At 40.9% G+C, this 25403-nt stretch overlaps 2 protein-coding genes across 3 annotated transcripts; one reads left to right on the top strand and one right to left on the bottom strand.

The window, feature by feature from the left end:
- Positions 1-694: 694 nt before the first annotated feature.
- On the top strand, positions 695-5110 carry Gsts1 (glutathione S-transferase S1). 2 transcript variants are annotated; one of them, XM_076773516.1, is made up of 5 exons: positions 695-827; positions 3769-3904; positions 4049-4216; positions 4293-4432; positions 4672-5110. In XM_076773516.1, exons 2-5 carry the CDS (start codon positions 3772-3774, stop codon positions 4837-4839), a joined length of 609 nt encoding a protein of 202 aa, XP_076629631.1. In that variant the 5' UTR covers positions 695-827; positions 3769-3771; the 3' UTR covers positions 4840-5110. The 2 variants fall into 2 exon arrangements, with proteins under 2 accessions (XP_076629631.1, XP_076629632.1); XM_076773517.1 differs by having other exon boundaries at positions 709-831.
- Positions 5111-5237: 127 nt separating this feature from the next.
- LOC143345908 (pyrokinin-1 receptor) lies at positions 5238-24730 on the bottom strand. The gene is made up of 5 exons (XM_076773514.1): positions 22410-24730; positions 19800-20206; positions 9526-9743; positions 8803-9223; positions 5238-5739 (listed from the first exon to the last, which is right to left on the bottom strand). Exons 1-5 carry the CDS (start codon positions 22832-22834, stop codon positions 5492-5494), a joined length of 1719 nt encoding a protein of 572 aa, XP_076629629.1. The 5' UTR covers positions 22835-24730; the 3' UTR covers positions 5238-5491.
- Between the last annotated feature and the right edge of the window lie 673 nt (positions 24731-25403).

A 25403-nucleotide genomic window follows, 5' to 3' on the forward strand; every position in this document is an offset into this window, starting at 1 on the left:
TGTTTAGAATTATCTAATCAAAGTTTGATTAAACTATTCGATAATAGTATGTTGCAACACTTCGCAAAGTCGTTGACATACAAGTCGAGTGTGCATGAGCCCGTAAAATACATATTTATATTCGTATACCGAGCGTCCTATCGCAAGCCGCCAGAGGTTGCATAGAACCAAGATTGCATGTGTTGGGCTCATATGCTGGGCGGGGGAACAACACACTTTTACCACACGGCAATCACTGCCCACCTACACACACTGTGTCACAGTCACGTGTACGTGAACCGCGGTTCGGGCAGCTTCGTGAATTCGAGGAAGATGGTCGACATAACATTCTCCTTGTCGCTCTCGAGGCAGCTGAAATCCGATTTGCGTCAACGCCGCGAATTTCGAATAGTTTCTTCAAATATCGGACAGAATCGTTGATAATAGTAATCTTGTACATCATGTAAGGGGAGAAGGACTGTTCTACGTTCGTTAATTTTACCAGATCGTAGGTGAGTGGTACTTCTGGTCGAGATTGTAACTCGTACGTATACTGGTCGACGCGAATCGTTGTTCAGCCGCTTTAAGAGCAAGAAGGAAGGCTCACGTACGATTTCTCTCTCGAATTTCCGATGCTGCACGAGGCACACGTACACGTGGCTGTGCATCGATGTACGTAAGTGGAGGGGCAGTTGCTCTGGGCGCCGGTTCTAGCCATCTGGTGACGCTACCATCGAACGATGGTTGGATTCTTTACTTAAAGCAACTGGTTCGCGAGTACGGAGTCAGTAGTATTCGAGAGTTTGTCGATTCCAGTCGTCCGCCAGTGTATTTCCACGGAAACCATCGTGAGTGCGTTTATTTTTCCAGCCACTTCTCCCTCGAAACTTTCCATTATCACGAGTAGAAATCGCTCGGAAATTTCGCGAAACGCGACGCCGTAGTTGGCCTACTTTACGCCTCAGATAATACGAATTTTCGTGCAGCTAATATATCAAACCTATAGGCGTAATTTCACCGACCACTATATTCGTGTATTTGTTATTTCATAGCATACCTAACAACGGTAACTTGATTTATCAGAGTTCGAAAATGGTCGCCAAGTGCCGGTCACCGGTGACCACCGTGACAGCTAACGCGTTAAGCCTCGATTTTCGCTGCGTATAGACGCGTTCTCGATACTTACTCAAATTGGAATGCAAAGTAGAGGAATATTCGACAGTCTGATCGTGTACTTTTCGTCGTATATAGTTGCAAATAATGCTAATTGATCGTTTAAAAGTCTATACCGTCGACGTGCTGATACGATGGTAAATATTAAGTATATCGAACTGGATAACTCAGGGAGCCAATAAAGGTGATCGATAATTTCGAATTTGTAACCGATTTCTATTTAAACCGTATTTATACTACTTTTGTTGTTGCTAGTTAGTCTGTGTCGTTGAGTTTAACGCAACGGGGTCACTTTTGTCAGGTTATTCCTACTGTTTCAGCCGTTAATTAACTTCAATGCCGTGGCTGTTAACTACAACTATGCGATCCCTAGTGACGGCATTCTGCAAATTGCCGCTCGCAGACAGCGTAAAATGTTCTCGAACGATGTACTGTCATTGATTGCGTAACTGATTGAAACATCTCCGGTCCCTCCATTGGACGGACGGTCTATGTTTCGAACATAGAACGATCTACGGGGTGTCGAGTTCGAAACGAGCCCGTTGCTTGACAAATAAATCGAGTATGATATTGCAAAAAAAAAAAAATACACAGGTAACCCTCCTATAACACGGTAGATAGGTTCCTAGAAAATGCCGCGTTGTGTGAAACCGTGTTACACGAGACCCAGAACCAGTATAAAAAGGGGAGTTACATTTCGAAAACTTATTAAAAACAAATACTTTTTTTGATTCTACGTAAGCATATTATTTTAATTTAACAAATTATAATTTGTTTATATTTTTTCATGTGAAGCCACTGTAGTTCATCATTTTAAGGTAATTTTGTTTTTAAATCAAGCAAAAGTAACCCTCCTATAACACGGTAGATAGATTCCTAGAAAATGCCGTGTTGTGTGAAACCGTGTTACACGAGACTCAGAACCAGTATAAAAAGGGGAGTTACATTTCGAAAACTTATTAAAAACAAATACTTTTTTTCGATTCTACGTAAGCATATTATTTTAATTTAACAAATTATAATTTGTTTATATTTTTTCATGTGAAGCCACTGTAGTTCATCATTTTAAGGTAATTTCGTTTTTAAATCAAGCAAAAGTAACCCTCCTATAACACGGTAGATAGATTCCTAGAAAATGCCGTGTTGTGTGAAACCGTGTTACACGAGTCTCAGAACCAGTATAAAAAGGGGAGTTACATTTCGAAAACTTATTAAAAACAAATACTTTTTTTGATTCTACGTAAGCATATTATTTTAATTTAACAAATTATAATTTGTTCATATTTTTTCATGTGAAGCCACTGTAGTTCATCATTTTAAGGTAATTTTGTTTTTAAATCAAGCAAAAGTAACCCTCCTATAACACGGTAGATAGATTCCTAGAAAATGCCGCGTTGTGTGAAACCGTGTTACACGAGACCCAAAACCAGTATAAAAAGGGGAGTTACATTTCGAAAACTTATTAAAAACAAATACTTTTTTTGATTCTACGTAAGCATATTATTTTAATTTAACAAATTATAATTTGTTCATATTTTTTCATGTGAAGCCACTGTAGTTCATCATTTTAAGGTAATTTTGTTTTTAAATCAAGCAAAAATCATGTTATCCAGTGTCGTACAAAGGTTTTCGCAATTTTACCTGTATTTACGATTTCAAAACTTGTAATAAAATTCACATTTTTTTAAATGGTGATCTAACGGTAAGATAAGGAATAACCAAGTGCCGGTCACCGGTGACTCCCATGGCAATCAACGCGTTATAAAATTGGGTCATCTATTTCGAACAGTATACACTGTGCAATCATTTCTATCGCGTTGAATAATCGATGTCTCCGTTCTCCGTTCCACGATCGAAATTTTGATAAAAACGACCGTATAATCTGCAAACTGACCGAAATCGATCGAATGGCCAGTGTGTAGATACATTAAACAGAGTCATTACTTATTCGGAGCACTCTTTCGCGTTTGGTTGTGCAACGTTAAACTCGGCGGTCGTGCAGAACATTTAAATACGTTAATCAGAATTACAAAGTGATCGAACAGGTATAAAAATTTATTTCCCTTTTATCTCCGCGGGAGAAGTTTCTTTAATCGCGAAACAATAAATATCCGTGAAAACTACGAGCCCTCAAAGTTTTCAATCTCTCGATCAACACTAGATTTACGGGCATTGATCGCGCGTATATTTATCGATACCTCTCATGTCGACGATTACCTTAAAATACGATTTTCCTTTTAATTAGAATATGTATTCATGCCATTGCATCAAACAAATTCAACGTAAGTTGTTAAAAAATAATATTTACACGGAATTTTAAGACTAGGTTTACGGACACTCGTTGCGCGTATTTTTATTATAATTCGCTACGTTGACAGTTGCATTAAAATGCAGCTTTTCTTTTTATTAGAGGATACATCCATATCGTTACATCAATTCAACATAAATTGCTAACAAATAATATTTACGAGTTCTATAACGTTAAGTTTAGAATCTGAATGCGTCAAATTGACGCGTACCGTAAATCTAGCGTTGAGTTTTTTAATTCGCGAACACTGTCGTAAATTGTTCTTTTCCATAATTTCCATAATTTAAAAACCGTGGTATTCTATGCAGATAATGTCTACCTACAAGTTGACGTATTTCAATGTCACTGGTCTTGCCGAGGGCATCAGGTTCTTGCTTCACCAGAGCGGGATCAAGTTCGAGGATAAGAGACTCACCTTCGAGGAATGGCCAGAATACAAGGCTAGTAAGTATTCCGATATCTTTTTTAAAGAATCGTTCTCCGGAAAGAAATTCTTTAAATCAGCTTGCGACTGCAAATAATTTGAATCATTCCCATGTCTTCAAGCCTTTTTCGTCGAACTGCAGCTAATTATTTTCTCTCCCGCAGAAATGCCAATGGGTCAGGTGCCCGTTTTGGAGATCGACGGAAAGACTTACTACCAATCCAAGGCAATTTCCCGTCTGCTCGCCAGAAGGAACGATCTCTACGGCTCGAACGACGTCGAATCTTACGAAATCGACGCCGTCGTCGACACTTTGGACGATTTGAAAGTGGGTACGTATCGCCTGCCATTCGTTTTCGATATTTTAAGACGAGAAACTCCTTCGTTACGGTCTTGGCGATTTCGCAGGATTCACTCAGTATCATTGGGAAGAGGATGCTGCGTTCAAAGCGAAACTGAAAAAAGTTGCGTTCACCAAGGCACCGACCATCCTTAGCAAGCTCGAAGAGAGGGTCAAGAGTAACAATGGCTATCTTGCCAATGGAAAGGTGATTGTTATTTTTAAGTCTGTATAACGATCAGTCGAGTAACGTTTCCTGTTACGAGATACCAGCACGATTTTTTCGTTCAAATCTTCTTAGACAATTTAGTACCGAATGACCAATTCAATTACGTCTTTCCTTACGTTTCCTCCGAGGCAAAGCGCGTACGGAATGTTTTTGCAAATCGAAAGGACCGAATTTCTTTGACAAATGATCTTCGAAATTAATCTTTCAATTTGTTGCAGCTGTCGTGGGCTGATTTATTGTTCACCGCGTACACGGAGCTTCTGACGAACATCATCGGGGAGGATCTGAACAAGGATTACCCGGAACTGAAGAAATTGGTGGAGAAGGTCAGAGCTCTGCCGAAAATCAAAGCTTACCTGGACTCAAGACCGAAGACTGCCCTGTAAAGACTTTCGATCATCTTTTCTACGCGTTCCGCGATGCACAGAAATAATTCGCTGCGTCGACGCGATCGTTGATTCTTTTTCTTTTTTATTACTCACAAGCCGCATAAGATTCCAAAGAAGCTATACAATACGTTATATCTCGCAAATGTTACGCCGAAACAGAGTATGTACAAAAATGAATTCGATGTACGCGTCTCGGTGTACGAAGGAAGTGTATTGTTTCAAACATCGATCGATATAAAAAAAGAAATAAATTTGTACTTAACTTGTAGCTTTATTCGACGAGCTTCTCAAACTGTTCCTCGAGGTCTCGACGACATCTGTACGAAAAAGCAAAATCACAAAGACAGATGGACATCTTATCGTACACGCGAGGGGACCAGATCGTATCGATTTTATTTTAGGAAGACTAAATTTTAAAATCGTTCGTTTCGCATAAATACACACTCGCGATAAATAGTCCCTTAAATTCCTGTTCTAATCGATGCGATCGTAGACTCTTTCGAACGCGTTCGAATCACCTGTATCTTTTAGCGATTCGAATATTAGAAGAAAGTCAGCATCTTTCGATCGCTCTGTGCGCTCGAAAAGATCGGATTCCGATCCGGAGGAGATCGAACAAGGATCAGACGCTGTCTTCCGGGAACGAGCGTCAGGTGACCACGTCGCGATTTAATGTACTCATGTATTGCGCCAATTCCGTGCCAGTGAATTCGGTTTCGTCCAGATCCTGCAAGCTGGAGTTGCTGATGGTGTTCGAGCTCTCGATACTCGGGTGGCTCTGAAATCGAGACGGAAGCGCGCTAGCTGTTTCCGGTTTCGTCGAAGGGTTGGCTATGATTTTCGGTTGCGGTTGAAACAGCCCTTTGGTACCGAGCCTCAATCTTTCCGCTAGAATACCTGTTTTAAACGTCCAATAATTATTCTGAGAACGACAATTACTGATAAAAAGTTTCTTAGGGACCGGAACTACAAATTAAAAAAATAATATACAGGGTGTTCGGTCATATCCTGGGAAAAATTTTAATGGGGGATTCTGGAGGCCAAAATAAGACGAAAATCAAGAATACTAATTTCTTGATGGTGGCTTCGTTAAAAAGTTATTAACGTTTAAAGTTCCGTCTGTATTGAATTTTTTTCTCGAAAATGCGCAAGATTTTGGGGGTATGTCTATTCACCAAAAATGATTGTAATTAATCCCCTTAGCTAAAAATAATTTTTCTAGAACGATTTGAAATTTTTTTTTTCCGTCGAAAAATTTTACATATTCTCGAATTTTTTTCTCGAAAATGCGCAAGCTTTCGGGGGTATGTCTATTCACCAAAAATGATTGCAATTAACCCCCCTAGCTAAAAATAATTTTTTTAGAACGATTTGAAATTTTTTAATTTTGTCGAAAAATTTCACACCTTCTCGAATTTTTTTCTAGGAAATGAGTAGGATTTTGGGGATATGACTCTTTACCAAAAATGATTGTAATTGACCCCTACAGCCAAAAATATTTTTTTTAGAATGATTTAAAATTTTTTTTTTCGTCAAAAAATTTACCCCCGGTTGATTTTCCTTAAAAATTACTTTTTCATTTTTAGTAATTTTGTTTGACGCCCTACAGAAAAGTTGTCTAATACTTTTTTGTAGGTACCCATGAGCTCTACTTCAGAAAAAAGTTTTACTGAAATATATTCACAATTGTAGGAGTTATGGCTGTTTGAAAATTGAACCATTTTTATGGGGTTTTTCTCATTTTGCGGGGTCAAGGACCAACTTTTCGGATATTTTTGCGATTTGTACATATTCTCCATCAAAATATGCGTAGTTTGCTTTTTTAAACATTAAAATCGTCCAATCCGTTCAGAAGTTATGACATTTTAAAGATTCGCATGTTTTCCGGCAGCATTTCTGGTCAGAAATTATATTTTCGGTAAGGAATTTTTTTCTCGAAACTGAGTAGGATTTCGGGGTTATGTATAATGACCAAAAATGCTTGTAATTAACCCTCCTAGCTAAAAATAATTTTTCTAGAACGATTTGAAATTTTTTTTTCCGTCGAAAAATTTCACACCTTCTCGAATTTTTTTCTCGAAAGTGGGTAGGATTTCGGGGGTGTGTATAATGACCAAAAATGCTTGAAATTGACCCCCGCAACTAAAAATAGTTTTTTTAGAACGATTTGAAATTTTTTTTTTCCGTCGAAAAATTTCACACCTTCTCAAATTTTTTTCTCGGAAGTGGGTAGGATTTCGGGGGTGTGTGTAATGACCAAAAATGCTTGTAATGGACCCCTGTAATTAAATATAATTTTTTTAGAATGATTTGAAATTTTTTTTTCCGTCAAAAATTTCACACCTTCTCGAATTTTTTTCTCAAAAGTGGGTAGGATTTTGGGGGTATGTCTATTCATAAAAAATGATTGTAATTAACCCCCCTAGCTAAAGTAATTTTTCCAGAACGATTTGAAATTTTTGAATTTAATTGTTAATAACTATTTAACGAAGCCTCCATCAACAAATTGGTATTCTTGATTTTCGTCTTCTTTTGGCCTCTAGAATCTCCCATTAAAATGTTTCCCAGGGGTGGCCGAACACCCTGTATGTTTACATATTTTTTGATCGTTAACGTCGATCGAAAGTCCACGATCGAAATGAGATACCGCGACGTTTTAACTATAAATACATAAACTATTATCAGATCCGCGACGGAATATAATAAATTTCTTAAAAAGGTACATATATCTCGAGCAGTTAAACGTTCTTCCGGATTCCTTTTAAACCGATCTCGAAATAGGTGAGTTTCTAAATAATATGTAGCCCTGGCCATCCATCTAGCACGGTGGAAAGCGTCACGGATCCTACGAATAGCCCCATCGACGAAAATAAACATCGATTCTAAACGTCTGCATGGACGATGTCGAAAATATCGTTTAAAGAATTCAGGAACTATCGTTACTCTATTTGGATCGGTCTTCGAACTTTGCACTATTACAGAGGTCTTTCAATTTGTGAGAAAAGACAGGACTCTAACTCGAAAAGCAGATAACATGGTTTATACGTTAGTGACTGACTCTTTGAAGGCGGTGAAAAGATTACACAACGCGTGTAATTGCAAAGAAAATGTTGAAAGGATCTTGCAGCTCGAGTTTCCATCTCTCGAAGCAAATACTATTTTTCTTTTCTTTTATCGATAATCCTTCAGGAAGTTGCTTCGTGTTTCTTGGGTATTAAGCCCTCTATGTAGGAGGCGAGTGTACAGGGCTTTAAAACTTTAACAGCAAAAGGATAGAGTCGACCAAGTCTCTGAAAAGGAGCTTTCAAGCATCTTATGGTTTTTAACAAAAAATCGCGAATGCAGAAAAGCAGTCTTATACTGCACTTTAGCTCGCAGTTCCTTCAGATTGTTCTCCACGCTGTAGGCGGGAAAGATAAAAATCTTGCTTGCAATAGCACTTGAGAGTCAAGATTGAGTTATTTAAACACCCTTCCTCGATCATACGGAGAATATTTAGAGTTCTAGTAATTCTGGATCTAAACCTGTTGATCCATGGGGTAGATTAAGTGCTTGTCAACTTCAGATCGAGCGTGGTTGTTGGCTTAGCAGCTCGAGTATGCTTAGAATTAGTGTCACGACGCGGATAAACACCAAATATATATGGAACGACCCAGAGAAAATGTCTTTTCTTGCGATAGTAGTAAAAATTCCTTTTTCATGTGTAACTAATTTGGTTGATGCTGTACAGAAAAGTTGTCTAATACTTTTTGGTAGGTACCCATGAGCTCTACTTCAGAAAAAAGTTTCATTCAAATATATTCACTAGTGTAAGAGTTATGGACGTTTGAAAATTAGACCACTTTTATGGGAAGACAAGATTGTGGTTGTTTAAACACCCTTCCTCGATCCTACGAAGAATATTGAGGGTTTTAGTAATATCAGGGGGGTATATAGACCTAATGAACGTTTAATAATCACCGAAAGTGACGGCCCTCGCTGGACGTTGGATCCTCAACAAGCAGTCGTTGACGCAAGCAGCGGCGACGTTGTTGTTGCCCTCGTTGAAGCTCTTGCCGATCGAGGTCATCAAAGTGAGTTGGCTGGTGCTCGATCCTCTTGACACGCTCCTGCCGTATTCCCGGGAATTGATCCTGCTCGCCTTCGATCGGTGATCCTGGTCCTTTCGTTCCGGGAACCCGTTCAATTCGGTGGTGGTGGTTCGTGCCGCGTTCGACGGATTCTGGTTGTCGTCGCTGAGGGAAATCGACGTGGAATTCTGACGGTCGTCCGCCTGCCTGGTCACTGTCCTCGGGTACCTGGAGAGGCTGCTGTACGTTGGTTGTCTGGGAACCGACTTCCGGCTGGACCATTTCCATCCGCAGTGATTCGACAGCATCGACTAAAAGTTAACTTTAGTTCGTTCAACCTACTCCGTCGTACTCGATTTCGTTCCTTGGCCGTCGACGTAGCATTTAGAAACGCGCCAAATAAAAGATAATCGTACAGATGAAACAGAGGGGAGCGTTAAAGTCGAGGATGAAAATAAATAACGGGAATGTTGTATTTTTTTTTTGAAATGATCGTATCTCGAGTCCAGCGAATTTCCAGATAAATTTAATACGAGGAAACGAATTTATTTGAGACTCGAAAAGGTCTTCGGCTAGGTAGGCCTCCGCTGGGGATTCTCGAACGATAACTTACCTTGAACGCTTCTCTGAATTTGTTGGACATGATGTTGTAGAGAAGTGGATTCACCGTCGTGGAGAGGTAATAAAACACTCCTGACATGTACGTGAGGATGGTATAGACTATTACTAACGCGTGTTTTGGTTCGGTGGTGCTGCTTTGCGCGTACACAGCTAGCAGTCTTTGGGCGTGAAATGGCGCCCAACAGATGAAGAATGCCGCCACCACTGCAACTGCAAATGGAAATACTTTTACAGCGTGCCCGAGTTTAACTGCTTTGAAAACGATATTTGATTAATCTAACGGTTTAAGGGATGATAATATTTGTTTTCCTTCAAATTATACGTTACATACAACATTGTAATTAACAAAAACAGCATTTTTAGGAACAATCCAGTAAAGAAAACTGATCATTCTTGGTTAACCCGAAAAATATGGGGTTAACCTTTTCGAGAGTGATTAATTTACTTCGTAATGCACTACTAAGACGTTCGAAAGATCCTCGTACTCGAATGAATTCAACCCCGAGATATTTATTTATAATAAACTGCATTCTGTGTTGAAAGTTATGAAAAATAGTCTTTTCAAATGAGTTTTAGAGGCCAAAATAAGACGAAAATCAGGGATACTAATTTGTTGATGGAGGCTTCGTTAAGAAGTTATTAACGTTTAAAGTTCTGCCAGTTCCGAATTTTTTTCTCGAAAATGCGCAGGATTTCGGGGGTATGTCTATTCACCAAAAATTATTGTAATTAACTCCCCTAGCTAAGAATAATTTTTCTAGAACGATTTGAAATTTTTTTTTTCGTCGAATAATTTAGGCACCTACGTAATTAGATTTTCGGTAAGGAATTTTTTTCTCGAAAGTGGGTAGGATTTTAAGGGTATGTCTATTCACCAAAAATGATTGTAATTAACCCCACTAGCTAAAAATAATTTTTCTAGAACGATTTGAAATTTTTTTTTTCCGTCGAAAAATTTCACACTTTCTCGAATTTTTTTCTCGAAAGGGGGTAGGATTTCGAGGGTATATCTATTCACTAAAAATGATAGTAATTGAGACCCGCATTCGAAAATAATTTTTCCAAAATGATTTGAAATTTTTTTTTTTCGCCGAAAAATTTCACACCTTCTCGAATTTTTTTCTCGAAAATGCGCAAGTTTTCGGGGGTATGTCTATTCACCAAAAATGATTGTAATTAACCCCCCTAGCTAAAAATAATTTTTCTAGAACGATTTGAAATTGTTTTTTTCCGTCGAAAAATTTCACACCTTCTCGAATTTTTTTCTCAAAAGGGGGTAGGATTTCGAGGGTATATCTATTCACTAAAAATGATTGTAATTGAGACCCGCATTCGAAAATAATTTTTCCAAAACGATTTGAAATTTTTTTTTTCCGGTCAAAAAATTTCACATTTCGAATTTTTTTCTCGGAAGTGGGTAGGATTTCGAGGGTATGTCTATTCACCAAAAATGATTGTAATTAACCCCCCTAGCTAAAAATAATTTTTCCAAAACGATTTGAAATTTTTTTTTTCCGGTCGAAAAATTTCACATTTCGAATTTTTTTCTCGGAAGTGGGTAGGATTTCGAGGGTATGTCTATTCACCAAAAATGATTGTAATTAACCCCCCTAGCTAAAAATAATTTTTCCAAAACGATTTGAAATTTTTTTTTTCCGGTCGAAAAATTTCACATTTCGAATTTTTTTCTCGAAAGTGGGTAGGATTTCGAGGGTATGTCTATTCACGAAAAATGATTGTACTTAACCCCCGCAACAGAAAATAATTTTTCCAAGACGATTAGAAATTTTTGAATTTAATTGTTAATAACTTTTTAACGAAGGCTCCATCAACAAATTGGTATTCTTCGAACACCCTGTATATGTATATAAATAAAACTATTTTTATATGTCCTATACTGCATTACTTTCTACACATCATTTTAGTAACGATGATAATATTGAAAAATTTACAAACATTGAAATTTACTCGAATTATGTGCTTCTATCTTGGCTTCGCCGGTCACCGGTGACCCCCATGGCATCCAACGTGTTAAGAATTCGTCCCTTTTAATTCAAGCTTTATTCGAAACAAATCCGACGCTTCTACGCCGAGTTACTGTCCGGCTTTGGAACCGATCGAGAGAAATGAATGGAGATTGGCATACAGAGATTCCTAGTAATGCGTACGCACAAAAGGAAAAAAAACGTAAACAATGGCGCTTACGAGCGACGCGGAGAAGCGTGGGAAAAAACAGTCTATAGAAAAAAAACACGGAAGCAACTGCCTCGAGAACCCATAGGCGTAAGGACACATTATTCTCGATTCCTCCGTACTTTCGCTGGTTTTCCATTGGCGTAACTACCACTTTTTTTTATTCTCATTAAAATTTCATGTTGACTCTCCATATGAAATATAACATCGTTCTTACGATCCTCCCTTAAATAACCTTGCAATTAGGTGCAACGGTAACGACATTGTCTCGAATGAACAGCGCGCGTAAACAGGCTCCAATAATTGCATTCTATAGTTTGAAAACCACCACGCTTAACACCACCTGCGATGTCATTCTCGCGTCGAAACTGATGTCCACCGAGCACAGAAATTATAAAGAGGCAAATAAAACGTTATTCCCGATCGTTGCACGCTTCTGTAAATAAAGAATCTGCTTGCACGATAAATTTTTCTCGATTTTACGGCCGTTCGAGAGATCTTCGAAGACAGAAAATACGATCGACTGCTCGCGTTTGCTCTTTGACGTCCCCCATTTTTCGAAACGGTCACTTAGCATCACAAAAACCGTCCATCCGTCATTTTCAATTCTCTCGTCGCTGAAATACGATCGGTCATGGCGATACAGTGTCTCGAAAAACGCGCTTCCGCCGTAAATAACTCCCGATCGCGATAAAAGTGTATCGTCGCAAAAATAATCCGTCAACAAGTTGTTGATTCTCTTGCTCGTTCAATAAACTCGTTCACCGCGGTTCTTTTCTACCTCCTTTCCAAGTTATTGAAATACTAACGGTCTGGATTCTAAAAAAATGATTTAAAATATAGAATATATTCTTTCGAGGAGAACGCTCGATGCGTGTCAAACGTGCAGAAAAAGTTCGGTAAGCTTGTTCCGTCCGCGCGAACGATTTATCGCTGTTTCTTTCGAGTCTCATTTCGCAGTTTTTATTTCTGAGAATAGCCGACGGAAGTTCTGCTCTACGCCCACGTAGCCGCGGTAATTTTGCCGCGCGACTTTCGTAATTAGCAACGAAGCCGTTTCGTGACTGGGTTTCTGTCTGTGTCTCTGCCCATACAGATTTCAGAGGCTCGTGAACTTGGGAATATAGAACACTGAAGGTCGCTCTAAAGCGATATTTCCTAATATAAGTGTCGCGACACCCCGGGGGACGATATCTTACAGGAGAGGGGGCGAAATAAGATTTTTAATTTAGAAAAATGCGGGTAAATTAAACCCCTTTGTTGGCACAAAGGGGGCTCGACAACTGCCGTGGAATATTTATCTCGTCTCGTTTAAACGAGAATTTAAGTTTCAAATCGCCTTCGAAGATGGTTGTCGCTTTGATTCCTCTGTTTCGACGCGACGATACGATAGGAACAATAGCGAGCCTGCTGGGCATCGCAAATTTAGCTGTCGGTTCGTTCGACGATGTTCGACAGGCGTGGGAGGAAACCCCGTTAGGAAGCTACCGATTCCGAGCAAAATGTCGCCGAGCGTCTTGCTATTGTTCGGGAACACCTGCGTCGAAGATCCAAGCGCTTTCGACGAACGAAACGTAAATTTCATTTGTGTTTCGACGATGGTAAAAGGTGCCTGGGAGGAAGCCAGTTAGGAAGCCACCGATTCAAAGCAAAACGTCATCGAGACGCTCTGGGCCGACCAACGTACATTTAATTTGTATTTTATCGGTAGAAAATACTCGAAGACCACCTTTGAAAATGTTTGGAACTCGCTGTTGGCATTCGAAATAAGTAAAGGGAACAGTGGTTTTCGATAGTGTTTCAAGCACATCGTTAGGATACGCACACGCGACTGGGTTTATTTTCCCCTCAGATACTCGACAAGGAACGATTTATACAGTCCTGGCGAACTGTCAGCAGCTGTAACGTTGAATGCAAGTCGGCTTCGGTGCACGCTACGCGAAACGCACGAGTTTCGTACGAATGGAAATTGCTCGCGTGTTCACCCGACAATAGACAGGAGCGTTAAGAAAATACACAATTCCGTATTATGAACGACGCTCATTCTACGCTATTCGATTCATTCAAAAAGACCACAATTTACACGCGGGAACCTCGGTTTTACCAACGTGAACTATGAATTGCCGTGTTCCGTTTGGTCGCTGGGAGGCCAGTTCTAGTTTTACGCAAGCAGATCGATCAAGAAATAGATCGTACTCGCGTGCAGCACCGCAGAAAGTTATACAAACCGCGATTGCTAGTGTGCAGCCGTAAATAGACGCCTCTGAATGGCTGTTGTTCCACAAAACCGAAGAATCGGAACGACCAGCTTCGATCGTTCGCTTCCTCCCCCGTCTCGAATTAATTAACACCAACGAAAAGAGATCTTGTTCGTTGCAGCTAGTTTTTACAGCGCGTGTGGTTTACGAAACGATCGCATTGCGGCGACAAAACGGCGGGCGTAATCGATGATCGTGAAAAGGAGCAAGTCGAAAAGAGAACAGGTACCACCGATAATGCACGGTACCGAATTTACGAGTGCATTGGGGTCACTTATCTTCATCCCTGATAGCTGTTCGCCATCGGGGAGATAACCGTGGCAAAAATCGCGGCCGTCACGCCGGGAATTCAACCGCAGGATAGATTTTCGCGTGTCGCGCGGCATAAAACGCGACACATTACCGCGAAATCGAGGCTTCCCGTCAGCCGCGGGTCATATCGGCCATTTTTACGCCCGATATCGGCCGTGGGAGTAATGACGCACTCTAGACCCTATCCGTTATCGCTGCATTTTTCAAACAAGCGTCAAATTAATTTCCACCGAGCGAAATGGAAAACCGTCCCGTACGATTTTTATAACGGATGTCTTCGAAAAGTGAAAATATCCCGAATAGGAATCGCGAACGGTCGTTGAAAGCTTCTACCTCGCGGACAGAAACTACTTTCGTACCAAAGGGTTTTGTATCAAATACTGCTAATTCTACATAGAATTTACCGATCTTTTATTACCTCGCCTAACTGGGAGACGGGAGAAGCGTAGGAATCCGTGGAATTCGTTTCTTTTTCCGCGGTTGACGCGTTGGTACGTCGGGGAGACGCTACGCGACGCCCGGGGCCGAAACCCAGCGTCCGATCAGCTCGAAGAATTTACGAGGCGACGCCACTTTAAAATTAAATCCGACTTTACACGCGACACGCGAGGCGTTTGTCGACTGCTGCACGCGTCACGGATCGTAAATCTGTAACTATAAACAAGACAGTCGTGGACAGTTTACAAAGGGAAACCAGATGAACGGAGAGGGGGGGGAGGGGGACCGATAACTTCGAATCAGGTCGACGCTTATCAAGGACGTTGCGGAGATAATAGAAGTTTAAGACGAATAGGGTCGAAGGTAGTAGGATCTACGACCGAAGCAAATCAGCCACATGCGCGATGGTTTGTTTGAACTCCTTTCGGTGGCTATATTTAAACAACCTCGAAATCGAGAACGATAACAGCAGTTAACTGTTTTCGAAACTTGGAGGGAAAATTCTACAGGTTGTTTCATTTTTATTAACGTTATAAATCGTATGAGATTTTCCATCGCCTTCTTCCGCCTGTCTGTCTGTCTGATCGACGCTGTTCGCATTCTACACGCTTCTGTAATATTGTTTCCCCTTCGCCCGGAAGCCATCTTTCTTTCTCGTTGCAATATGCATATTACACTGTCTTCGTTCAGACGACCATGATAGATTTACCTCGCTTATTGCGCTTTTACAGAAACCCTTTGTAGCGAGGATGTTTGCTCCGCGAGAGCCACGTTAAATTCAAATTTAAAACATATTGATTTTTTAGCAAAAACGTACCTTTCCTCTTGCCACGAGTACGTTTTATACATTCTACACAGGTATTTTATTAAATTCATGGAGTTTTCTGAAATGTAGATCGAGCAACTTATTTACATTTTGTAAATCTCAGTAAAACTGACGGGGAAAAACATAAATTATCGACTTAGCGCGTAGTAAATGTTCGATGAAAGATGGCTGGCATGAAACGAAATACGATACGGAGCATATATGCTCCCAACCGCAGTAAACGAGTTAAATATGATTGCAGACAGTGCATAAATACACAGTGCATAAAGTAATCAGGGAATCCTATTAACGCAATGGGATTTAATTATTTCTACTACTGCACCCAACGCGCGATATAAATTATTATAGCTTAAACGTTGCGAAAATCTGCTCGTTGATCCAAACGTCAGATATTTCTACTTTTCTGCGATGATGTTAAATTCCATTAACACGGAGTATAAACAGGAAAGAATATTCTCGTTAAAGTAGAACAAGATCTTTCATTGGAATAGTTACATTGTCAAAACACTAGAGGCCATAAACAGATTCCGATAATTTGCTGTGAAATTTATGGACCGAAGAAACTCCCCCGGCGTTAAACTTTACTATCGTCGTATTTCAAACTTTACGCGATCCAAAGACGACTCGACACCGCGCAGTGGGTCTTCTGACAATGCAAATATAGCTATCGTCGCGATAAGAATACCACGATACCCAAAACTATGGTGGAACGTCGATTGCAGCACCATGAGTTCTACTCTAACGCTGTTCACGTTTTAAAAATTTGTCTTGTAAATAGGCACAGACGCACATATAAATTCTGAAGAGGGTTTCTCAAGGGAAAAAGGGAATGGTCAGAAGTAGCAATTGTCTGTTTCGTCCGATTTAACGGAGGCAGGAGTCGACGTCTTTAGGAAGCGACGTATTCCATCGAGACGAAACTTTCGCGACGTCTTGCTAAAGTAAACGAACCATGAATAACACGTTGAACGTTCCCCGATCCTGCACTTAATGTTTCAACTTTCGACACTTGTATAATACCAAAAAATCGATTTCGATATTGAAGGGTACTTTCCAAAGGAGGATTGAATTTCTCTCCATCGACGATTAATGACTCGAGAAAAGTTCGAACCGCGTAGAAAAATCCGTGTCCTCGCGTTCGACGGTCCAAAAATGGGTTTAGCGTGTTCGACCGTCCGCGCCTATTCTTCTTACTGTTCTAACGAGCGATCTTTACTTCCTTCGCGACACGAGACGCATTTATCGCGCGATTGCAACTGAAAATCGCACCTCGAGCGTTCGATAACAAGATGCAAGTTAGCCATTTTCATTTCTGTATTTGAATACGATTCGTGGCGTTATCGTAAGCTTTTCGGGGTACTTTCTTTGGACATTTTTATTTAACAGGAGCAACCCAAGAGATTTTAATGTCGAGACGACCGGATAGTTGACTCGAAGCTCGTAAATTCGCATCGTTTACCCGGATAAACTATGCCCCGAAATGTTTTCTATTGCAACGATACTCGGAAAGGTAGGCTCGTAAAATCGTACGATACCCTGATTTCGGTCATTTCACGGGTCTTGGCGGTTATGGTGTTCGTGTTCGACTCGATCGACAGCGATATCGAAGAAGGCGAAACGATCCTCGACCGCTCGAAATGGAACGAGCCGATGAACGCGTCCCTTCGATACACCACGGACCGAATTCGAAGAATTTTCGCTCTTCGGGATGATTTTCTGCCACGAACGAATTCCGCGACGCGCGATCAATATCGAGGTCAGTGGATGCGATTAATAATGTCGATGAAATGATCGTTCGCTCCGTTAGCGGTATTTCTGGTCTGCTTAGAATTCGAAAATTCCTGCTACCAGTTTCATGCGATTCTGATTTCCTTTCGACTGCTCTACATTTGTTATTTCATTAAAAGTCGATAAAAATATATACAGGGTGTTCGGCCATCCCTGGGAAAAATTATAATGGGAGATTTTAGAGGCCAAAATAGGACGAAAATCAAGAATATCAATTTGCTGATGGAGGCTTCGTTAAAAAGTTATTAACGTTTAAAGTTCCGTAATGAATTTTTTTCTCGAAAATGCGCAAGATTTCGGGGGTATGTCTATTCACAAAAAATAATTGCAATCGACCCCTGCAACTAAAAATAATTTTTCTAGAACGATTTGAAATTTTTTAATTTTGTCGAAAAATTTCACACCTCGAATTTTTTTCTCGAAAGTGGGTAGGCTTTCGGGGTTGTGTGTAATGATCAAAAATGCCTGTAATTGACTCCTGTAATTAAATATAATTTTTTTAGAATGATTTGAAAATGTTTTTTTCCGTCGAAAAATTTCACACCTTCTCGAATTTTTTTCTAGAAAATGGGTAGAATTCCAAAGGTATGTTTATTCACCAAAAATGATTGTAATTGACCCCCACAACTAAAAATAATTTTTCTAGAACGATTTGAAATTTTTGAATTTCGCCGAAAAAGTCCACCTTCCTGAATTTTTTTCTCGAAAGTGGTTGGGATTTTGGGGGTACGTGCATTCACCAAAAATGATTGCAATCGACCCCCGCAACCAAAAGTAATTTTTTTAGAATGATTTGAAATTTTTTAATTTAATTTTTCAATAACGTTTTAACAAAACCTTAGTCAAGAAGTTGATATTCTTGATTTTTGTTTTAATTTTCTAGAATCTTGCATTAAAATTTTTTCCAGATGTGACCAAACACCCCGTATATGGAAAGTAGTGGAAATTCTACGTTCCATTTTAATGAAACAGAAATTAAGCAAGCGTTTAAGGGTAGCCCAAACGCGGTCAACATCGTATTTTTCGCTAAAGTTAATTTTGTTAATTGTACACTGTGTGTTTGTTCTTCCCGTCGAGACGTTAAATAAATATATATACAGCACGGGCACAAATTAAGTTGTTCGTTCGATTACCATTTTATCAAGTATTATTATCGAGTACGAGGGTGAAGAATTTCCTGAGAATTAAACTCATCGGCTCATCTATATCGATTCGTTCGTCCATTAACTAATATTTCATCCTCGACGTTTTTGTCGATTAATCAAAGCAAATACCGTGCTGCGTCCAGTTCCTTTTATTACCTAAATTGCTCTTAAACGTTAGCAACAATCCAGGAAACGGAACGAAAGCATCCGGACCCAATAAATTTCACGTTCAGCCAAAAACTGGCATGAACATTCGTAAAGACACGTATCGTAGAAGAATTTATCGCGCAAAAAACTATTTTTACGACGTCGTAAAGCAACAAACCCTGCTTCTTACATGGACTGAGTCTAGCCAACTTGACATTCCCAAAGTTGGACAAATAATAAGTTAAACGTATCTATCCGACTATCGGCAAGAATTTCGTGAAGGAGTTGTTCCTCTTATTCCATCCTCTATGAATCAAAGACGATTCGACGGTCAGTTATCGTTAAGTTTCGATAAACCGGTTTCTTAAACGGTCCTCCAGATAAATAGAAATCATCGAGACAAAAATCACGACTAATTATACACTACGATATTTATTATTGCCCGATAAATGAGCCCCAAATAGACTCGGTAATCGATTTCCTGTGCCATTCTTTTTGCTAGAAATTTTATTTCCATTACGTTACGCCAAGCAAGGGACGAACAATGATTTTGTGTTTGGAAATCAAATTGAACGATGGAGCAATTTTGCATCGACCCAACTCTGACTTCTACTCCCTGAAACGAGGGTCCAGCCTGCATTAAACGAGTTAGTCGTAGCCTTAGAGTGCCAACAACGAGGTCCACTGGGCCCCAAGTCTATATTCTCTTGTTTATATCTTTCGCGTAGAGTGACATAGAGGTTCCTGTCACGCCAAGAAAAGTGTCCACGGCGTGAACATTATGATTGATGCCGTGTCAGCCTCCATACACTCGAAGAATTGAAATAGCGATCCTATAAAGTCTGTGGTAGGTTCAATATACGATCCATCACAGCGTCGAATAAAAATATGGACACAGTCCGTGTTACATGATACAATCGCGTGTAAATCGGTGGGAGAATCTACATTTAATTAAATCTCGCGTTAAAATTCTCAAGCGTCAAAATTATCTGCGCAAAGAATCTTTAAATTCCACGTGAAGTATCTTTTTTATCGCGATGGCAGATGTCTGGGAGGATCGGAGGAGACACACACAGTCCTTGCGAAGATTTAATTTAACTGCGCGTCCGGGGCGTTCTAAGAAATAAAGAATAGGATCGAAAGTGACATTTTCGCTCACCCAACATGCGAACCACGTTTCTCTGGGCGGAGCTTTTCCCTCTGCCGCTGTCGCAGTGATTCAGTCCGGCGGGCAAGTGGTTCCTCTTCACGGCGGCCGTGAGCAGCCTCGATTTTCTCAGCTGGATCGCGATCAGGACGTACAGGACCGTGATGATCGTCATTGGCACGACGAAGAACAGCATGGTCGATATCTCGAACGCGTGGTCGATCAGGGTCCACTTCATCGAGCATCTCGCGCTGTCCGTGATCATCGAACCGTTGCTGTAGTCGTAAACGATGCCGAATTGGTACGCCTGGGGCACGGCCAGGCACAACGCCAGCAACCAAATCACAATCACGAATTTTACGGCCCGTGACAACTTCGACATCGTGTGGGAGATTATGGGATGGCAGATCGCGACGTACCTGAAACGTCGAAACAAAAAAATCGAAATTATATTCGAACCACCCACGAAATTTTCTGAGCCTGTCGTTTTCAAATTTAATGGACGAAATTACGTAGGATGGGTCCTGAGTAATTGTTCAGACAGTGGATCGACAGAAGCTGGGATATACAGGGGGTTCGACCAACCCTGGGAAAGATTTTAATGGGAGATTCTAGAGGCCAAAATAAGACGAAAATCAAGAATACTAATTTGTTGATTGAGGCTTCGTTAAGAAGTTATTAATGTTTAAAGTTTCGCCAATACTGAATTTTTTTCTCGAAAGTGGGTAGGCCCTGTGGATTTTTCTTAAAAATTCGTTTTTCATTTTTGATAATTTTATTTGACGCCCTACAGAAAATTTGTCTAATACTTTTTTTGTAGGTACCCATGAGCTCTACTTCAGAAAAAAGTTTCATTGAAATATATTCACAATTGTAGGAGTTATGGCTGTTTGAAAATTGGACCATTTTTATGAGGGTTTCCTCATTTTGCGGTGTCAAGGAACAACTTTTCGAATATTTTTGCAATTTGTACATATTCTACACTAAAATACACGGCGTTTGGCTTTTTGAACATTAAAATCGTCCAATCCGTTCAGAAGTTATGACGTTTTAAAGATACGCACGAAATTTTGCAGTGACATTTATCGGCCTGAAATTATATTTTCGGTAAGGAATTTTTTTCTCGAAAATGGTTAGGATTTCGAGAGTATGTCTATTGACCAAAAATGATTATAATCGACCCTTGCAATCGAAAATAATTTTTTTAGAACGATTTGAAATTTTTTTTTTGACCGAAAAATTTCACATCTTCTCGAATTTTTTTCTCGAAACTGGGTAGGATTTTGGGGGTATATTTATTCATCAAAAATGATTATAATCGACTCCTGCAATCGAAAATAATTTTTTTAGAACGATTTGAAATTTTTTTTTTGACCGAAAAATTTCACATCTTCTAGAATTTTTTTCTAGAAAATGGATAGGATTTCGAGGGTATGTGTAATGACCAAAAATGATTGTAATTAACCTTCACAACCGAAAATAATTTTTCCGGAACGATTTGAAATTTTTGAATTTAATTGTTAATAACTTTTTAACGAAGCCTCCATCGACAAATTGGTATTCTTGATTTTCGTCTTATTTTGTCCTCTAGAATCCCCCATTAAAATTTTTCCCAGATTTGGCCGAACACCCTCTATAATTACAATTTTCAGCATCATTTTTAAATAAAATACCGATTTAAATTCTCGTACGGAATATTTTGCAGTCGTCGGTAGTAAAGAACGGATTAAACGGTGCACTTTTATCCCATGCGTATAACAACCGCGTTAAAAAATAAAAACGAAGGCTTTATTTTACGCTGAAATTGCTTTCATTGAATTATAAGCTTGCAACAGCTGTTAGTTGTGATTACGCTTCGAGAATCGTTGGCAAAGCTGACGCGTGTCAACAAATTCGACGCCACTAGGGAGACACGGGGGAAAAAGTTACGGAAAATAAATCGAACGTCGGAAAAATGAGGTTTGCGTTTCCCAGATGTATAAACAAAATCGACGCGCGATCGTTCGCCCGTGAAACACATCGATTTTCAATAACTGTTTAATAAAACTTGGACAAGGTCCGTTTCGATATATCCTTTTGTCTGAACGTTTCATCCAAGATAGAATTACACCGGCGCTTCTTTTGTTGCGAAACGAAGGCGGACGTTATGCTCCCAGAAATAAAAGGGACCGAAGGGTTACGGTTCAACGAACCTACGTCAAGGGGTGTAATCGTACACCTCGAATGCCTGATGCTTTTAGAGAAATATTATCCGCCAGTAGGGAGCTTTAAACGCTAATAACTTTTCGACGAAGCCTCGATCAACAAGATTCGTCCTATTTTGGCCTCCAGAATCTTCCATTAAAATTTCTCGAAGGGTTTTGCCTGCAAACAAATACTATTTTCATTATCTATTAACGAATTCGAATTAAGAAAAGTCTCCGTCGAAGGATGGGTGCAATTAAACGGGAAGCATCGATCAGTCACGACAGTTTCGACAAAGGTGCAGGACGGGTCGAGGGTTAAAAGGGGGCCCATTCGTTTGCCCGTTTCGAACGTCCCGTGGCATTCTCGAGACCCTGGATGGCCATTATTCTCCGTCCAGGAGCCGGTCGAGGGCGGTAATTCAAAGTCGTCACATACCTCTCGACGGTGAAGGCGGTGATGGTGAGGACCGTGGCGTTCGCGGACGTCTCCGCGGCGAAGCTCTGAATAATGCAGAACGCCTCGCCGAACACGTACGGGAAATGGGACCATATGTAGTACATCTCCGGCGGCAGGCCCGATATCAGCAGTAGCAAATCGGAGACGGCCAGGCTGAACAGATAGTAATTGGTGGCGGTGTGCATGGACTTGTTACGCGCGATCACCACGCACGTGGACACGTTACCGACCACGCCGGTCAGGAATATCACCGCGTAGATGATCGTGATCGGCAACACGATGTACAGGGGGTCGCGTCGGGTGGACGAGTCCTCCTGCTGCAGGAACACTCCGATCGTCAGATTATCGACTCGCTGGGCCCCTTTCAGGGTATCCGCCGACGCGTTCGAGTCGATAGAGATCATCTTGGAGATCAGGTCTTGGACAGCTCGAGGGCAATTAGGCAACGCGATCGCTGTATCTCCGTTTCGAGACCAGAAAGTTACACGTTCTTCCGTACGGGAAGCGTAATCGTCGTGCAAGTGGATTCCGTGCGATCCATCGTGAAAAATATCCTCGTAATTGTCGTTCGAGATGCTCTGCGACGATTCGGTTTGCTCCGGCCAATTTGAGCGCACAGCAGCGCGCGGATGGATCGATCCGACTTCTGAGCCCTAGGGACGGGCGCAGAAACGCTGGACGATCCTCGACGTCTTCGAAAATAGTCACCGTCGATCGGACGGTCCCCGCGAAAAATCGCCTTGTCGTAGACGGGACGACGAAATGGTGGCTGCTGTGCTTCCGTCGAGCATATTAATAGAAAATCACCGGGGCGATGAAACGGGTTTATTATGATGCGGCGTCAGCATGCGGAAACCACCTTCCCGTGACGCTCGATCCCTCCGGACGGAATTCGGGAATTGGATCCGTCCTCGTGACAGCGACGATGCCCCAACTACCCGGAGACACTGTCGCAGATTTCGACATCCGAACTTGGATGGCTTTTCGGGAACGTTTCTGCCGCGGAAACTTTCCTTTCGCGACGATTAATATACGTTCCTCTCAATTGTTACGTTGATCGCGAGGTCGCCATCGCGGAGTGTTTACGAGCCGTAATGGCTACTCGATATCCCGTTCCGAATCGAACTAAATATCGTCGGTGCAATTAAGTTACAACCAGATCCAGTTCTATCGTTCAGCTGTATCGTCTTTCCGACGATCGTTAAATCTTAGTTTCTAATCTAAAATAACGGCTCCAGTTTTTCTAACGAGGATACTAAAACTTTGTACTGTCCGAAAAGGGCATTTTGCCAAGGTTTACATTTTTAACAAGCTATTGTTACAACGATGCAAGAATTTTCCCAGAGATACGTTATAACCAACAAGATATACGGACGTAAACGTAGCATTTTTAATTCCAGTATTTCAGTAAATTTATGGCTTCGTAATCTGCAGCGGATTGATAAAGACGTAATCCAGACGAGTTTGCTAGTTTTAGCGAGACGAAATTGAAATTTTGACAATGTCTCTTTCGGAGCATGAATGCACGATAATCCTCGATAAGCAATAGTTAACTCGGTGGCTGCCAATATCAACTTCTATCGAGTAACGCAACAATCACGCCATTCCGTTCGTTCAATTTCCAGCATGATCTTTCCACTCCTTGCAACAACAATTCGATATCGAGTCGTCGACTCGATCGCCGCATGACTTTCGTCGATTATTTATCGAACACGACCGCGAACGTGCGTAAAAGTATTAATTCGTAACAGTTAATTTTTACACGACCTAACGATTCCTCGAGTTCTTTATTTTAATAAAGTTCACGATAGATTGTCACGCCTTGTGATTTTCTCTTCCACGTACGTCGACACTAAAATACGGTTAATTCGCTATCATTTAAACTGTTTACTGCACGTTCGTTACTGCGTCCATCGATGTTATTTAATTAAGTTTCAGAGTCGTTCTTCTCGCGACAGCGATCCTATTTTCCGCGAGTGTCGTTCGATCGTCCATCAAGCTGTCAACACATCCGATCGTTCCGATTTCACCTTGCCCGATCGAATCGCGAGAGTTCCGAGTGTATTTCGGAAAAGAAGTGTCTGTTTTGTCACGCGGTGGACGCGATCAGCCCGTGGTTCGCCCGCGACTGAACATCCTTCGACGATCCATCGAACCGACCGTCTGCCAGAGGAGCGAGCGCGTGTCTGTTGGTGGCACGTTGAGTTTAATCGACACTGGAACGGGTTGCGGATTGATTTGCGCGCGTCACCGGGTCCCGACACTATTTCGAGGCCCGAGCCAACCCGCTCGCGACCAAACACTCCAATTTACGGGCCTCCGACGGGCCAAATTTGAAAATTTACCGGTTCGAACGAATTTACAAACCGGCGGCTCGAAAACTCGTAAAACATTTCCTAGGTCGTCTGCCATTGTTTTGCAACTAAAATCAAACTCGATGGGTTGGGAAATTGTGTAACTAGAAGAACCCTCGAAGATCGACAAATAAGATGCAGCAATTATGCGTTTCAACCAACTCTGACGGATAAATGGGATCAATTAACGAACAATGCGTGGATTTGAAAGTCTGAACAGCTGAATTTCGATTCTGGCCTGCCGCGCGCGGTCGCGGAATGATTTTGTAATCGTCGTTTCGTGAACGTTAACCCTCCGTGACCTCGCGTGACTCTCGAATCACTGTACTCTTATCTACATTTTTCAAACTCGACTTAATCCTATTATCAATGCGTATCAACTGCGGTTTTAACCCTCGTGTCAACAACGAAAATATTCACGGAAACCGTTTTAACGCGTTTACATATATTTTTCAAACATCCTGTATATTTTGTTATCTCGTAACGCTCGATGGCGTTAATTATCGAGAGGTTAATCATCGTCCAGGCATTCGAGGAAACGGAAGGCAGACAACGGAGAAGGATCGTTCGATAGCAAACGTTTCTCCAAAGTATGGACACAAACTCTTCGCAGATTTGC

This window comes from Colletes latitarsis, chromosome 9 (genome assembly GCF_051014445.1).
Source record: "Colletes latitarsis isolate SP2378_abdomen chromosome 9, iyColLati1, whole genome shotgun sequence".
In the NCBI taxonomy this organism is placed as follows: domain Eukaryota; kingdom Metazoa; phylum Arthropoda; class Insecta; order Hymenoptera; family Colletidae; genus Colletes; species Colletes latitarsis.

Coding starts and splice junctions, on each gene's coding strand:
- LOC143345908 (XM_076773514.1), bottom strand. CDS start 22,834: ATGATCTCTATCGACTCGAACGCGTCGGCGGATACCCTGAAAGGGGCC. Junction 9,744..19,799: donor AAACGTGGTTCGCATGTTGG/GTGAGCGAAAAT, acceptor TTCCATTTGCAG/TTGCAGTGGTGGCGGCATTC. Junction 5,740..8,802: donor AGCGAGGGCCGTCACTTTCG/GTGATTATTAAA, acceptor CGTTTAAAACAG/GTATTCTAGCGGAAAGATTG.
- Gsts1 (XM_076773516.1), top strand. CDS start 3,772: ATGTCTACCTACAAGTTGACGTATTTCAATGTCACTGGTCTTGCCGAG. Junction 3,905..4,048: donor ATGGCCAGAATACAAGGCTA/GTAAGTATTCCG, acceptor TCTCTCCCGCAG/AAATGCCAATGGGTCAGGTG. Junction 4,217..4,292: donor TTTGGACGATTTGAAAGTGG/GTACGTATCGCC, acceptor GCGATTTCGCAG/GATTCACTCAGTATCATTGG.